The 17,247-nt window shown below is 33.1% G+C and overlaps 1 protein-coding gene across 2 annotated transcripts in view; it reads left to right on the top strand.

Annotated features, from left to right (window-relative positions):
• SEMA3E (semaphorin 3E) overlaps positions 1 to 17,247 on the top strand; it is a 283,057-nt gene that overhangs the window by 258,315 nt on the left and 7,495 nt on the right. Inside the window, exons 15-17 of one of the 2 annotated variants that reach the window (XM_054687610.2) lie at positions 1,295 to 1,362; positions 2,908 to 3,047; positions 15,317 to 16,828. In XM_054687610.2, coding sequence (XP_054543585.2) covers positions 1,295 to 1,362; positions 2,908 to 3,047; positions 15,317 to 15,340 — 232 coding nt within the window. In that variant the 3' untranslated portion in view covers positions 15,341 to 16,828. Of the gene's footprint in view, positions 1 to 1,294; positions 1,363 to 2,907; positions 3,048 to 15,316; positions 16,829 to 17,247 lie in introns of those variants that run through there. The other variant, XM_527803.9, reaches the window with a different exon arrangement.

Here is a 17,247-nt window from a genome sequence, read left to right as displayed (position 1 = left end):
TCTCATTGTTTAATTCCTCAGAAAAAAGGCTTATATATTAAATCATTTTATATATAATGTTATATATATATATATATATTTTTTTGAGATGGGGTATCATTTCATTGCCAGGCTGGAGTGCAGTGGTGCAATCTTGGCTCACTGCAACCTTCACCTCCCAGTTTCAGGCGATTCTCCTGTCTCAGTCTCCTGAGTAGCTGGGACTACAGGCGCACACCACCACGCCCGACTAATTTTTGTATTTTTAGTAGACACGGGGTTTCACCATGTTGGTCAGGCTGGTCTCGAACTCCTGACCTCATGATCCACCCGTCTTGGCCTCCCAAAGTGCTAGGATTACAGGCGTGAGCCACCATGCCCGGCTAATGTTTTTATATATATTCAAAACATTATATTATATATATAATATATATATTCTTGAATTACATATACACATAATATTTTATATATATTTGAAACATATGTATATTACATATATTCTGGAATTATATATATATATGATGTTATATATATATATATAAACATATATATTCTGGAATTTTTCCGCAGATACAGAATATTGTATTTTTTTCAGTTATATATCTAAACAATCTATGAAATTAAAACAATACTAGAAATGACTCTAATTATACTAGGCAGATTGAGGGGGAAAATACTAATATTTCTTGAGTCCCACTAGATGCACAAAATTCTGCTAAACATGAAGAACACACTATCACATTGAATAGAGGCAATGTTATATCTGAATAAAAGTAAGCTGACTACAGTATATTATTAGTTTATGTCTTATTGTTAGAAATTCTATTTGTACTAATTGATTATAATGGCTATAGAACAAACTATTTGGATTTTAACACCTTTTTCATTTGCACTTTATTATATATGGGAGTTTTATACTCAAAATAACTGTTTTGTACTCAATAAATACTTTACTTCAAATCCCATTGTCTTTCTCTGCTCAAATACTTTACCATTCAAGACATTCTCAAACTAGAAGATTTCTTGTTGAACTAAATTTTTAACAAAAAGTAAAGAGAAATACATTCCATTGTTGTTTGAGTTTCCAGAATTCAACATTATGTAAATAAAGAACAGGGTAACATAGATCTTAGCTACTGAAGAACATATAATGGAAATATGAAAAACTATGAAACTTGGATTTTATTCTTTTTTCATATGAATGATCATTTTTTTCAGTAGCAGAATACTACTTGCATATGTCATGCAATTGGCTGCATTTTAAAGTCTGGAAAATTGAAAAAATGAACATCTAAATGCATTTACTTTCTTTCAGGCGTTTCCGGAGACAAGATGTTCGACATGGAAATGCAGCTCAGCAGTGCTTTGGACAACAGTTTGTTGGTAATCCATAGAAAATCAGTTGTTCTGGGTTACTCAGAGAACACATTGAACATAAACTGCAAACTTCTTAAAAAGAGTCTTTTTTTTCTTTGTGATTCATGTATACTAGAACAATGTAATAAGTATTCTTTTTCTCTGACATGTAGTTAAAATTTTGAAAATTTGACTAATTTTTACCTGATTAGGAAAATAAGTTTTATGTGCTACCACCAAGCTTTATTATTAAACTAATTATTAAAACAAAGAAACCCTAGAACAAGAATGCTGCATACTTTAGGTGGTTGATGCCACAGTGACTCTTATGACTTACCTCTTTATCTCATACTGGGGACTATCTTCACCATGTTACATACCTTCTGGTGATTTTATCAACTGGTATTACTTCTATCAAGTCATCTCCTAAGCTTTGGGATAGATAAAGTGAAAAAGCTTTTACTCTTTTATCTAAGTTGACCAAGCTTAGGGCTGGGGTTGGTGGTTCAATAAAGGTGATAGGGTGGTGGTAACTGATGGGTTAGGAATGGAGGAAATCTCATCTTTAGGCAAAAGTAAGGAATATAAGAAAGAACTTCTCTGTTAACTCCTGACTCTATTATGGTAGTGACTGTTGAATAGGCTGTATTTAGTGTCACTGAGCTCACTAGGAAGTAATAATAAGAAGGGACACCATAAATGAGAAACCAGCGGTGGCTATACGCAGAGCCAGAGACTGTGCTCCAGCATCAATTTGTTGGACCCCAGGCTGACTCAGGATTCAGTGGAGGACTCAAGCCTCTGGGAATACTAGCAAGAGAAAAGTAGGACCTTCATCTTAGGGAAGTTTAGGGGTCAGTTCTGAAGGTGAGTAGGATTCAGGCATAGGAAAAATAAATCCAGAGGTCCAGTTATTGAATTTGTCTTAGTTTAAAATAAAGAGAGAGTAATCCTGCTTCCTTTTATTCCCTACTGCAGCTAAGTGTACTTGCCTGTGTGCAAATTTGAGTTCAAGTCCAGTAAGAGCCTTTCTGGTCCAAGACACAGATTATAATCAAGCTTTATTTCACAAAGTCCCTGGTTCAGTCTCATATTCTCTTCTCACTGCAGCAGCCCAACACCCAGATAAATGCAATCCCTTGTCAAGATATAATCCACATTTGTGTTTATGTAGTGGCATTTTGCCTGCATTTCTGGTGTCTGCTTTTGTTTGTATCCACGAATTTTGTCCTGTGCTTTGGTGTTCCCTTTCTCTTCCCTCAATAGAGGTTGCAATAGACTTTCCATGAGTTTAACACTGATGCTTCTTACTGCCTTGACTATCCTGTCCCATCCTTTGGAACCAGACTCTCAGTTACCTACTTCTGTCCCACCCCATAGCCTGCTTGCTTGTTTCATGCCTAAATTTTGGTATGCCACTCTTTCTAAATAATTCCTTTAAATTACCTTTTGCAGAAATAAGCAATAAGTAATGAGTTAATCATGTTACTGCAGGGATCTAAATAATGTTTGAAAAATTTATTTACCTATAAAATCTAAGTCTCAAAGATGGCATTAATGTTCCTGTTGTAGGGGATGCTTTGGATAAGACTGAAGAACATCTGGCTTATGGCATAGAGAACAACAGTACTTTGCTGGAATGTACCCCACGATCTTTACAAGCGAAAGTTATCTGGTTTGTACAGAAAGGACGTGAGACAAGAAAAGAGGAGGTAATTCATAGCTGCACATTCAAAACATAGTATTTTGCATATAGTGTGTGATCAGTAAATAGATGATTTATTTGGATGCTGAAAAATGAAGCTAGCTGTTGTACTATGCATGCCTTATTTAAGAAGTCAGTTTTATTTGTTATGTGTGATTTATATACACACAATAATTTAAATATATATACATATAGATTTTATATACATATACTATATAAATATATATATGCTATACACATACATAGAAATCATTAATTTGGATCTTGGAAATAAGAATTTTTTAAAGAGATACTTATAATTCATGATTTTATGGTCATGTTGTCAAAATGATAGTCTTAAATCATGACTCAAAAGGCAGTGTTGTAGAGAAATAGCAAAACTTAATTATCATTAACACATATGTCTTAGACATATGAATAATAATAGAATTAAAATAACAACACAGCTACAACATTAAGCTCATTGTAGAAGAAAATTTCTCAATTATGTATGAGACATTGACACAAGGGTTCTTGACCGCTGGGAACAAAGGAAAGACCCCCGCTCTTTCATCCTTTTTAGCAGTTGTAGTGGTGGAGCTTGTATTTCTGTCATCATCTAAATGATGGGAGAGGAATAACTTGGATGCTTGTAGAGATGGAAGAATAGGCAGCTTTAAAGCACATGTGTAGAATAGGAGGCAGTTACTGGATAAAAGAATGCGAGTCAAGGGCTGTCTATAGAAAGAGTCCAGGGCATAAAGAGGTCCAGGGCATAAAGCAGTTAGGTAAGGCAGATCATGGTGATGTAGGCTTTGAACTCAGTTTCACAAAAGTGGAATTACAAAGATAGCAAGTAGAAAAAAAAATGGATATTTTAGAAGGAGAAATAATATTGAATATTAAATGATGAATATTGAAAAAATTATCCTTGGTAAAGAAAAGGTTGCAAGTTGAATAATGAAAATAAGCTCTAGAGACCTGTCTCTATTACAGAGAAGAGGTAATAAGTGCATTTTGGATAGAGAGTGAATCAATGGAAGGCTTCACCTCGTTTTGGCACTGCAGACTAAACATTTGTCATTGGAATACAAAATTACTGATTCCAAATGCGGAACACTTTGAACTTTTTATTCCTTTTTTCCTAGCCTATCGTGAAATTTAAAACCTAACATGTTTTTAGATCAAAATCATACAGTACATTCTGGGAGATAATTAAATTTGTAAATCCTTGGTTCTTTGGACAGGTTTTAGAAAGAAAGTCACCTCAACTTAACAAAGGCTATTAGAAATAATATAGAAATGCAATCAGGAAAGGAAAATTCTGTTCGTGATGTCATAAGAATAAACACATGTCCAAAAATGTACAGCATATTGCACTGAGTTAAGTTGTTGATTTAGTATTAAAGTATTTTCCACTTCACAAATCTGAGGTGAAATGGCTTTTTAAATTCCTTGTAATTCCCTTGGCAGAAAAGGACCTGATAATCTTCCATAGTTCCTCCAAGCTGAATGGCTTCAGAAGACAGTGAAGTAATTCTTTTATCAGTGGTTTTCCTCACTCAGTATGTTCTGTTTCTAATTTGGAACTCACCATAATCTGCCTCATTTGGAAATCTTTACCAAATCATTTGACATGCTGAATCCATCAATGTTCAATTATAAGGTTCTTTCTCATATTGTTGATATAATCTACTTCTCCATTCCTATAATTTTTAGTACCTATTTTCAACTACATTCAAATTTCCCCAACTAATGTATTTGCTGATATTTGGACTTTGAATTTACTCTTTGCATCAAAAGTTATGTCATAATCAGCTAATAATAATACTTGGCTTTTAAGGGCCTAGCTATATACGGATTGATTTATTCACAATATAAAACAAAACACAAAATTCTGACTTTATTAAAGGCTGAATATACATGATGTATACACAAAGCAGAATAACTTTGCATGTGAGTTCTTAATTTTCTTTAATAACAATTTTTCCACTATTGCCATTTATATGTCTCTTTTTTGTGAAACATAATTACTTTCTTATCAAATCTTTATTTTGATAAGAAATCACTTTCTTATCAAATCTAGACCATTTTAAAGGATATTTATTTTCACCTAGTTAATTCTTACCTCCTGGGTAAATGCTTTATAGAGTACCCCTGACGATGCTCATCAGGGTTCATCTCTGATGCTACAAACAAAGAGAAGTCATTAATTTATCAGACCACAGAGTATATACATCTTCCTTTTATTTAACTGAAATTTTTGATTCTGTAATGTCTGCCTGTTCAGATTCAAACTCAACCCTCTGGAGTTATCCAGAAGCAACATATTCATGTGGATATAGTTTTTGCCCAAATTAATCTTTAGAAACTGAATTAATCTTTAGAAACATACCTGAATTGTTAGAAAGCACTTAGAAATTCAATTATCTACTTTCTAAACTCTAGATTATAGTGGTTCTCTCAAATATGCATTTTATAGACTCCTGCTTTCTTAAACAAAGCAAATGGAACATAATCTCTATATATTTTATTTATAAGTATTTATTGAAAGCCAACTTTTCTAGATACTTTGTATGGAGCATTTTCCCTTGACTTGTAGACCTTATTAATTATAATTAAGTAATAATAAGTTATTAAGAATTATAAATGTAAATTAAATATATAAGATACTATATGTAGCATCAATTATTATGATATCCTGAGAGAAAAGAGACTCATAAACAGAATTGATAACTGAGACTATTATTTATATGTACCTATTGCAAACAGGAACTGAGTAGGTACCAGGTTATTCCTAGATCTCACAACTGCATGTTAGACATAATTTTCTTCATCTTACACATGCAGAAACTAAAACCCAGAGAGTTATAGCTCATACACAAAGTTAGGGACAGACCTGACGTTTGAACTCAGGTATTCCTAACTCGAAAGCTGTGCTGTTTCACATTCATTGCTACAGTACCAAGGACTGTTCTATGTGTATTTTATGGAATATACCATTTTATTATAAAGAATTGGTTTATAGATGAGGTAACTGAGGCACAGGATATTTAATAACTCCCCTGGTTACTTGCAGCCGGTAAAGTAGGTTCAAATCCAGGTGTCTATGTAATTTCTACTAAAACACAAAATCTTCTGAAATCAAAATTCTAAATACAGCTTCAGATGCTTTGGGACATAACACAAATGGAAAACTGCTTATAGCAGAAGTTCTGGGATTCAATTTCTAAAAAATGCTCCTGATGTCAGATTGATCCTTATATAGATTTTTCTTTGTCAGAGTTGAGTGGAGCATGCTGCTGCAGGCTTAATGACAAAGGCATTACTCCTCATTGTCAGATGTCAGAGAACCTGCCCATAATTTGAACCATCCCCACTCTAAGCACTGATGCCAGGAACCATTGTTACACAACATACACAATATAGACATCAATGTATTTCCATTCTCAAATTTCCTTTTCAAGCTTCTACTATATGCCTATTGGTAGTACAAGATGACTTCTATATCAAGGAAAATATGAGCCACCATTTGAGCCTATGTAGATATAAAATACAGAGTACTCCATCTAATTTTATTGGGTGTTTTTTCACTAAAAGAAATGTTTTATTCATTTGTTTGAATTTATTTATTAAGCACTTACTATGTCCTGCCTTATAGAACTTATATTCTGAAGAATGTGGAAAGAAAATAACAACAATAATGACTAAGAATGATATTAAATATATCAGATAATGATAAAGAAAAAAATGCAAGGGAGATTAAATTATAGGGAGAGGTTAGAATTTTAAAAGGGTGGCCATAGAAGGCCTCACTAAGAAGGTCACCATAAAAGTGACATTTGGAAAAAAAATCTGAAAAAAGTGAGGGCATAGGTCATGTAACAGTATGAGATAAAAACTTTCTGGACAATGGGAACAGCAGATGCTAAGACTCTTGAGATAGGAGCATATGTGATATACTCAAAGAACAGCTGAGTGAAGAGCAGTGTGGCCGGAGGTTAGTGAGCAGTAGGGAGACTAATAGACCATGCACCAGAGAGGTGAGGTCAAGGAAAAGCTCACGCAGGGACCTATAGCCATTTCATAGGGTTTTGGTGTTCTGAATTAAAAAGGAAACCATTGTGTATTTTCAGCAGAGCTGTGACATCATTAACATTTGTATTTAAAAAGATCACTTTGGTTATTGTATTAAGATTATAGTATGTTGGGATGGGGACAAAGGTGGAAGTAGGTAGTCATTGAGGTGATAGGAACACACAGTATTAAGTATAAATCTTCATGCTTAAAAACAACTCTTAATGTGTTCATGCCTTCAAGACCAGATGATTTGCAAGTGATTGCCTCATACACATTGTAGCAATGTGCTTTGCTATATTTTTCACTATTAAGAAATGTGAAGGCTGTTTAGCATCTCAGATGGAATACTATTTTGGACCTTCTGTTCTCTTCTCTCTGTTCAACTGTCTGCAATTGGTGTTTTGAACTCAGTAAATATCTACTCGGAGCCTACTTTAATAGGCCATGAATAAATACATCTTAGCTCTTGTGAAGTTTACAGTCTTGTAATAAAGACAAGAGTGCAAACAGATAATTATATGTGTTCCTTAAAGATTCTGTTGAAACCAAGGAAAAAGAAAATTGTCTCAACCAAGAGATTGGGTAGGGCGGTGGCATAATAACCAACTGGGAAACGATTCATGGCAGAGATGACATTTGAGCCACATCTTAAAGGATGAGTAGAGGGTAATTAGTAGAGAGAATAATGTTAGCTTATGTTACAAGATGAAAAACAATATGGTACATGTAAATCATGGCTGGAAATGAGGATGCAAAAATGAGTAGACAGATCAAGGAATCCATTTCAGTTTGTCTCTAAGCCAATGAGAACAACTTAGCTTGACTGTGTACACAAATTATTCTAGAATCTGGCACACAGACTTAGGAGATAAACAGAATGTCAAGAACATTTAGGATGATATTTCAATAGTTATTGAAAAAATTTTGTGCCACATGAACTAAACAGTATTAGTAGAAAGGGAGAAGACAGGTTTCAATTTTTATGAGATAATATTAAGTGGATTTCATATTTGAGAAAAAAGAGAAGCAATCACAAAATATGCACATGTTTATTGTTTGAGTGTCTGTGTGGCTAATGGCACAGTAACATGATTCCAATAATACAGGAGAAGAAGCACGTTTGGGAGAAAGTTGTTGAGTTAACTTTTGGCTGTGTTGAATTGGAAGCTCTTATAAATCATTCAGGTGGAGCTGTCCTACTGTGTATCCGTGTTCAGGAATATAAAACCCAATGGAAGATTTGGCATGGCAAGAGATGTTGGAGAGACATCAGAAAAAAATGTAGTAATCAATTTCAGGCGAATTAATAAAAGTAAGAACAATATAGCACCAATCAGTACTTAAATATGACTTACTGTGTACCAAGCATGATTAATATTTTTAATCCTTGCAACTGTCCCATGAAGGAGATATTCTATTGTTTCTACTTTACAGATTTAAAAAATTGAAGCACAGAGAGACTGAGTTACTTGCATAAGATTACACAGCTTGTGAAGTCAGTTTGCATTTGAGCCCAGACAGTCTGGTTTTAATTTGGGGCCCTTAGACACAATGCAGTGATGCCTCCTCTGGTATAGCTTACCTTAGAGAGTGATGAAATAAAAAGCAAAGTGAACTAACTCCAAAAGCAAGGGGAAAACACATATTTAACGAAAAGTTAGAAGACAAACTAAAAAAGAGAAAGTAAAAGTAGAAAATAAGTTGTAATTATAGTTAGCATTCATTTAGTGCTTACTATATGCCATGCTATTCTAAGTGCTTTATATGTAGTAACTTATTTAGAACTAACAAAATTTCTCTGAGGTAGCTAGTAGTTTTTAAATTACTTTTACAAATTTGGGGGTTACAGGTGCATATTTATTACATTGCATAGTGGTGACTCTGGCCTTTTAGTGTACCCATCACCCAAATAGTGAGCATTATACCCAATAGGTAATTTTTCAATCCTCACCTACCTCTCACCCTCCCACCTTTTGGAGCCTCCAGCATCTAGTATTCCACTCCATATGTCCAATTGTACTCACTGTTTAGCTTCCATTTATAAGTGAGAGTGCAGTATTTGACTTTTTGTTTGAATTATTTCACTCATGATAATGTCCTCCAGTTCCATCCATGTTGCTATGAAAGACATTATTTCATTTGTTTTTAATGGCTGAGTAGTATTCCATAGCACATATATGCCACGTTTTCTTTATCCAATCATCCGTTGACGGACATTCAGGTTGATTCCATATCTTTATTGCTGTGAATAATGCTGTGATAAACATATGAATGGAGGTATCATTTTGATATAATCAGTTCTTTCCCTTTAGGTATATTTCTAGTAGTGGGGTTGCCAGATTGAATGGTAATCTTATTTTTAGTTCTTTGAGAAATCTCTATATTGTTTTTCATAAAGGTTGTGCTAATTTACTAAAGTTAAGTAAATGGCACAAAATACAAACTAGTTAGTACCTCCAGAGCTGTATGGCTTAAATAAGTAGAAACAGTGAAGTTAGGAGGGTGTGGTGTAATAAAACCAGGAAAAAAGGAATTGGATAAGATATATTAAACAATATTCTTTGAACAATGCATAAAACGAGGACCAAGTTTCCAGGGATAATGTGTTAAGTGGGATGTTAAGGCAGGATTCATCTAATAACAGGTTAAGTGATGAATGGTGCTCTGTTGAACCAGAAACTGCTAGTTTAGTGTACTCTACCAAAATATTCGAATGACAAAGGGAGAGATCCACAAAGGTAGACAAGAGTAGAAATAAATTTTGTTTTGTTTTCTTTTTAGTAAAAAGGTGACTTGGTCATGTTTATAGGTTGAAAGGAAGTAGCTATAAAGAAGAAATGTGCAACTAGTTGATGAAGCAAAATAAAGAACATGTGGGAGAGAATATAATCACAGGCAAAATTTAAGGGGTAAATTCTTAGAAGGAAAACAGAGACTCTTCATTCTCTGAATTAGGAGAAAATAAAATGGTTCATTTATGTGGATAATGTAATTTCATCAACAGAAGTTAAGTTTAGCAGTTCCAAAGGTCTTCTATCTTCATTTAAATTCAGTGGCTATATATATTTCCACATATAGTTTTAATCTGAAATACAAGCCTAAATCTTCCTTCTATGAAGGATGTATAAATCATTTTTTTCTGTAATAGCAGAGGACAAAACTGTTAAAATTATAGCTAAATCACCACTATACCCTGGTTTATGAAGACTCAATTTCTGCAATTCCACATACTTGAATTTATGAACCTCCATAATAACTGCAAAAATTTTAATACTGAGTAACATCCCTAAGTGGAGAAATTCATTCTTGTTGAGACATATAGTTAAGGTCATATAGTTGAAGTATTTCTGTATGCATTTCTCTTTCTATAAAATGGATAAGCACTACATTTTAAAACTGAGTAAATGAGGGAAAATTTAAATATGCATTATTTATTTAAATGTAAATGGTTATCAGTGATTGTATGTAATTTCAGTTATAGTAAAGAAAACCATGGTTTCTTCAAGCTACTCAGAAGATTAGTACCTAATTCCTCACTTCAATTTCATACACATTTTAAATGTTCTGATTTAGGAATATGTAATTTTTAATCCATATTTTTTTAAAAGTAGGTACCCCTGAACCTGACAATTATTTAAAGCAGAAATTGAAAAACCAAAGACCTGGGGGCCAAATCTGGCCCTCTGCCTATCATAAATAAAACTGTATTTGAAAACTGCCACACCCATTTGTTTATCTAATGTCTGTGGCTGTTTTTAGGCTACAACTGCAAAGTCGAGTAGCTACAACAGAGACCACAGGACTTGCAAAGCCAAAATTATTCACTATATAGCTCTTTACAGAAAAAGTTTTTGATCCCTGATTTAAAGGCTAAAATGAAAATGCATACACAAGTAAAGCCCTATAAAATGAATATTATTGTGAAAAATGCCTCTATTTTGGGGGGAAAAAGTCTTTTTGTGCAAAAGTTAGCTCTCACTTTGTTCTGAAACTAAAACTAAAATTTCATTGCAATGGATTTTCAATAAAATCAAGCAATGTGAATAATTTCTTGGAATACATTCTTTTGGAGTTCAGTCATTTGCTGACAAAATCGAAGTATATCCCAAAGACACAATAAATGAGATTGAGTTCTAGGAGTGAGTTAAATCAATTTACACAAATCTCCTGTAGGGGAATTTGGGGGCAAACTCAAGACACGTAAAATATCATCTATGCCTATTTTGGGGTGGTGTAAGGCAGACAAGAAAACTGCTGGCCCGTAAGACCAGCATTATAATTTGTAGATCTCTTTGGTAAGCATGAAAGAATTATTTTTTCCATGATCATTATTGATCTTTTTATTGTGGATTCTCTATTTAAGAGGAAATATGTGTTTCTGTGTCTTAAAAATAAAGTGTATCACTTTAAAATAGTTAATTGTATGCATTATATAGACTGCTTACATAATGCACAAATATGCATGTTTATTGTAGTAAATGCAAAAAAGAATATATATTGACAGAAAAACTCTTAAACTTTAATTGCGCTTTGCTATAAATTTTTTGTTTTACTCAATACCAAAATTGGCATTTTTCAACTCTGCCTTCAGACCACCTACAAGGTAGAATAAATTCACCAAAGTCAATTAAACGCTGTTGAGTAATCTAATAACCATGGTTAGCTTATCAATGAGCAGCTCATTCTACATAACTTAGAGTTCATTGCCTCTGTGCTAAGTTTCTATAGTCTAAAATAAAACATAATTTTATTGATAATTCAATGCGTTATGGAGACAGCTTCTACAAAAATGAAACAATGAAAAATGGAGTGCACAAATTACAGCTTTTAATATTGGGTTATGTCATCGAAGCTAGGAGAATTATGAAGTAAAATCTCCTTTTTATTTTACCATTTTGTTTGTTACATGACTCGTATTTTCCTAACTTTTACCAATGCTATCCTATGGTAGTAACTCCAAGGGATCAAAGCCAGCCATAAGTTTACATTTTTATCTTTATGCACAACACTGAAAGCATCAGTTTTTGTTCCCCATTAATATTATTTCTTTGTTTTTCTTGTTTTTATAATGTAAAGTGCATGAACTCTTGCCTCATTTGAACCATCTGTTTCGTAGTTTTGGCATTCTTTTTCAGTCTATTTAAAAAATGTGCTCATCTTTCTAAACTAACAACTCTTTACAACAGGTAAATATTCAGAATTTACTTTTCTAGCCTTGACAAACATATTTGTGTAATATCATTTATCTCATTTTTTAGTTGCACAATAATTAGGAGTCTAGCCCATTAATTTCATGTTTCTTCCTTTTACAATGGCAGAGACAGAGTTCCTATTGTATAAATGGAGAATATAAAACAACTTGTGGTCATAAGAAGAGGAATGAATCTAGAGTTTTTAACTGAACTGTGTTCTGTTAATTTTCCAGGAGAATATTGAGTATATTTCAAAATTAAAACATTTTCTCTTAGATCTATGGTATCAGTTATGGATCTAAGTCTCATGCCACTGACACCGTTCTAGCTTTGTGCATCTGATTAAACCGGATAACATGGTAATGCAGAAAGCCCAATGCACACATGTACAGTAGATACTCCAAAATACCAATTCCTTTCACTTGCAAGTTCCTTTTGTTCTAGTATAAATTATAATTTATATGGTCTTCCAGATCATAAAAATATGCGTGTGCATGAAGATATCCCAGTATAGAACTGTATATCTGGACTACATTGTTTTAACTCTACAGAATAGCTATAATATTGAACTATTATCAGGCATTATCTCTTCACCCTACACTGAGATGTTGCCTAAAGGAAATGTATTTATTATGGTGCTGTTGTTGGAAACCTCCCTCTCTTTTTATAAGGACATGCAGAGAGATTTTTCTCAAGTCTCAGTGCCAGGAAAGATGTACTTATCATAAGGAGTAATTTTAAAAATATATTTTAGAGACATTTTAAATCTTAGGATTTATCATACTTTCTTCTTTCCTTTGGTTACTAGGAAATTTAGTATTGAATTTCTACTTCAATTATAGTTGTTGTACAGTTCCTTATATTGTGCAATTTTGTTTTCAAACATTGTCTTTACCTTCATTCTTTTTAAACTTAATTTCTCTTCAGTCTGAGATTCTTATCTGTGGAAAATTTGAATAAACCATTAATCACAAACCTCTCTTTACAAACTTAGTTTATTGGTTGTCAAACCGCATTAATCATTACAAAAAACAGGAGTTTTTGTTTTTGGTTTTTATTTTTTGCTTGCTTGATTTTGGCTCTTGTATTTTTTCACTTCAGATGCATAATTTACTTAATCATACGATTTAGTTTATAGTACATCGTGATGATTGGTTTATACAAATTTCTCTTGTTTGACTTTGTTTTTCCTGGACCTCCTTTTTCTACTTTCATCCTTGTTTCTCCATATGCATCTGTTGAATGATTGGAATAAGTCCAATAGTATGTTTGCAAATTGAACAGGTATATAATATATTGAGTATGCATGAACTGTAAAAGTAAATGTATTATATTATAGATTATATTCTCCTTCTTACTTTGTGAACTCAGCACTATGTTTTTACAGTTTATCCCTGTTGCTGTTTGTGTCTGTATTTCATTGCTTGACTGTTACTTAACATACCATAGCATGCATACATTGCTCTTAATTCATTCTTAATTCCCCTAAATGTGGACATCCAGAGTGTAATTAACTCCTGCTATCACATCTTTGACAATCATCTCTGCAAATAACCCCTTATAGATCTGAGTGGAAGTTTCTGCATTATTATTTGTCAGCATCCTTCATTTATGTAATTATTGTCAGCTTGCTCTCAGGATATCTGTGCCATCTGGACTCCCAAAGCAGTTCATGTGGGTTCCTGTTTCCCCACATGCTCACCAACATTTGGTGTTATCTTGTTTTCTAAGTTTTGTCTTTCTTCTGGCTATAGGGTAATGTCTTGTTTAAATTTGAATTTCTTTCTTTCTGTCTGTCTTTTTTTTTTTTTTTTTTTTTTTTTTTTGAGACGCAGTTTTGCTCTTGTAACCCAGGCTGGAGTGCAATGGCGTGATCTCGGCTTATCGCAACCTCTGCCTCCTGGGTTCAAGCGAATCTCTTGCCTCAGCCTCCCGAGTAGCTGGGTTTACACCCATGTGCCACCACGCCTGGCTAATTTTGTATTTTTAGTAGAGATGGGGTTTCTCCATGTTGGTCATGCTGGTCTCGAACTCCCAACCTCAGGTGATCTGCCTGCCTCAGCCTCCCAAAGTGCTGGGATTACAGGCGTGAAACACCGCGCCCGGCCTAAATTTGAGTTTCTAACTTTACTAGTGAGGTTGAATGTTAACTTGCATTCTTACTAAACATTTGGGTTTCTCCTTCTCTGAAGTGCCCATTTATATGCTTTTTCCATTTTTTCTTTTTTATTTCTCTTTTTGTTGACTTGAAAAACTCTTTTGCCTCTTCTAGACATTAATTCATTCTTGAATATAAATGCCCTAAATTTCTCCTTTGATATCGTGTATGTTTTTGGATATAACATGTTTTACATGTTATGGTTTTGAGTTATTTATAATGACTTTCTTTCCTGCATAATCTTGTATTAAAATAAGCGTTGTTTTTCCACATTTGTTCTTCTCCACGTAGTGTGATAGGTTTCGCCGAATGAGCTTTTAAACAATTCATCCTGTCTACTAGGTAACCATCAGTATCATATATCAGGTTTATGTTGGAAAGTGTTTTTAATAAAATAAATTTGTATTTTTATGCTCTGTCATATTAGGTATATTTTCCGTAAGTAAAATAAATAAATATATATACATATGTATGTGTGTATACGTATAAAATTGGTCAAAGGCAGGCCAGATAAATAAACAAACAAATATATAAATTGTTTCCTCTATTTCTTAACTAAAACTGATTTTATTATTAAATGTATTCTCAACTAAATCAATTCAAGGCCTATGTCTGTCCTTTTCCTGTGAAAGTATGGAACCATATGGTTGGTAGACATGGAAATAACTGCTTCTTCCTGACCAGCTACCAGATGTGCAGAGTTCTTTGTTCAATTACTTTTTTTTTACTAGAAATTATAAAACATACTGAATCAATCTTTATAGCTAAGAATAATAAAACCGTTTTCAGCAAAAATTTTGTATTTATATAGATTGCCTATAAGAATATTTGATAGAAATGATGTATTATGCACTATCTTCTTGACAGAGAAAATCTGGTCTGCAGACGTAGAAAAAAACACAGATGGATGAAAACAATTCTGTAATCAAGATTTGATGTTGGAGGTACCCAAGTAAACTGACATGGAAAGACTAAATTGTGGAAGAACTTCAGATACAAATTTCTAAGTCATTTTATATTTTTGGGTATTTATAGTCCATGTAAGATACCTCTAACTTTCTAGGTGATTTAACCTACATAATGTATGGCCCTCCAGACCGAGCATGAAAACAGCTTATATTCCTGTCTTTGTAATGTGTATTTGTCATAACCAAGAGTGTAGATCAAAATTCTGAGAGGCACTATCTCTAACATGGAAATAAACAATGTAGGACAATTTCTATGGTAATTGTCATGATTCCGTATCTTGTATCTTGACCAATCTGGACTTTATATGTACATAATACAGTGTTTCTCAAACTTGGGTTTCTGATTTTTTTTTAAACCCTGCTTTTTTAGCTTACCAAACTTGAAAAAACAAGCAACAAACAAACAACCCTAATTCTAGTGGTCAAGAATTTGTATTTATTTTTAGTTTTGCTTTTTGCTTTCTTTTAAATCACTTTCATAAACTGCTTGCTATATGCTGGAAACTAGGCTAGATCACTTTAATATTTTCTCATGTATTATTCACTCTCACAGGAGATATAACAGAGACAACAAAAGATCATATTCAATAAGGATGTTTGTATGCATTTTTTTTTCAGGTAAAGGCAATGTCCTAAGACATATCTGTGATGTAGCCCTCTTTCATCAGTTACTAAGTGCTCCTGAAACCATGTTTGCTCCTTCTTATTCAAATTATTATTGGATTTACCTGGAAGTTTTTAATATCTTTTGGATATATCTGTATGGATATACCCCATTGCTATACATGTTTGTGCTCTAAAAATGAATTAGTATGTTCTCATTTTACACTATCTTCTGAATTCTTTACTCATTATAGGATAATTCAGAAGAATAAAGAAATAGGTCTTTGCCCTTTAAAAACTTATATGTTTGAAGAGATGAAACTTGTGTGGAAAAATAATTTGAAAAGAAATATAAATAACAGCTTTTGTGCTACAAATATAAATGGTATTGTGTTACAAAAAGAAGCAAAATACCTTTAGGGGCTATAAAGGAAGTATTTATAAAGGAAGGGAAAGTTTAGTTAAGCCTGGAAGGAAATGAAAAAACAAATGGATTGGTAGACAGTAGAAAGGAGTTTATTTAAGGGAAAAAGAGTGTGTTCAGAATAAGAGCTGTGAGTGGAAAGCAGGGTGGCAATACAGGGGAATGGCAGCATAAAGAATTATGAAAAGGAGGGGTTGATTCTGGTAATGTACAGGTTGCCCCCACCACCTGCCCTTAAAAGTGAAACATCTTCCTGGGCTGCTAGCACGATTTATATTAATATGTTCATTAAATATTCACAAGAATAAAACAACACATACATTCCTTACGCTTGTAGCTTTTATTAAAATATTGAACCAAAATTAAAGATAAATTATAAACAAATTGATGCATCATTAAAATGTTTATTTACTGTGTGTTTTGTTTTTACTGAAATATGTATCTCTATGGTTTTAAGATGAGACACAGATTGCCACATATGTGTATGTATAACACTTTCTGCCTGTAGCTATACCATGTGATGACTCCATCCTCCCAACACTTTATTCAAGTGACCTTGAAACTTTTTATGTGTATTACTACATGGGGATGTTGTTTCATTTTCATTTCGCTGTAACTTATCATTAACATATTATACCATCTTTGTTCTTTTTATCATTTGGGAACATGGCTTTGAAAGTGGTTCAGAATCTATGATAAACATAAACACTAACACTGAGATTGATCTTTCACATGATTCCAAATATAGTTTATTAATTTATATTGATTTTTGTGTCAATAAACACAATAATTTAAAAAATCCT

The sequence above is a fragment of the Pan troglodytes genome, chromosome 6 (genome assembly GCF_028858775.2).
Source record: "Pan troglodytes isolate AG18354 chromosome 6, NHGRI_mPanTro3-v2.0_pri, whole genome shotgun sequence".
In the NCBI taxonomy this organism is placed as follows: Eukaryota; Metazoa; Chordata; class Mammalia; order Primates; family Hominidae; genus Pan; species Pan troglodytes.
This window is presented reverse-complemented; position numbering and strand designations above follow the sequence as displayed.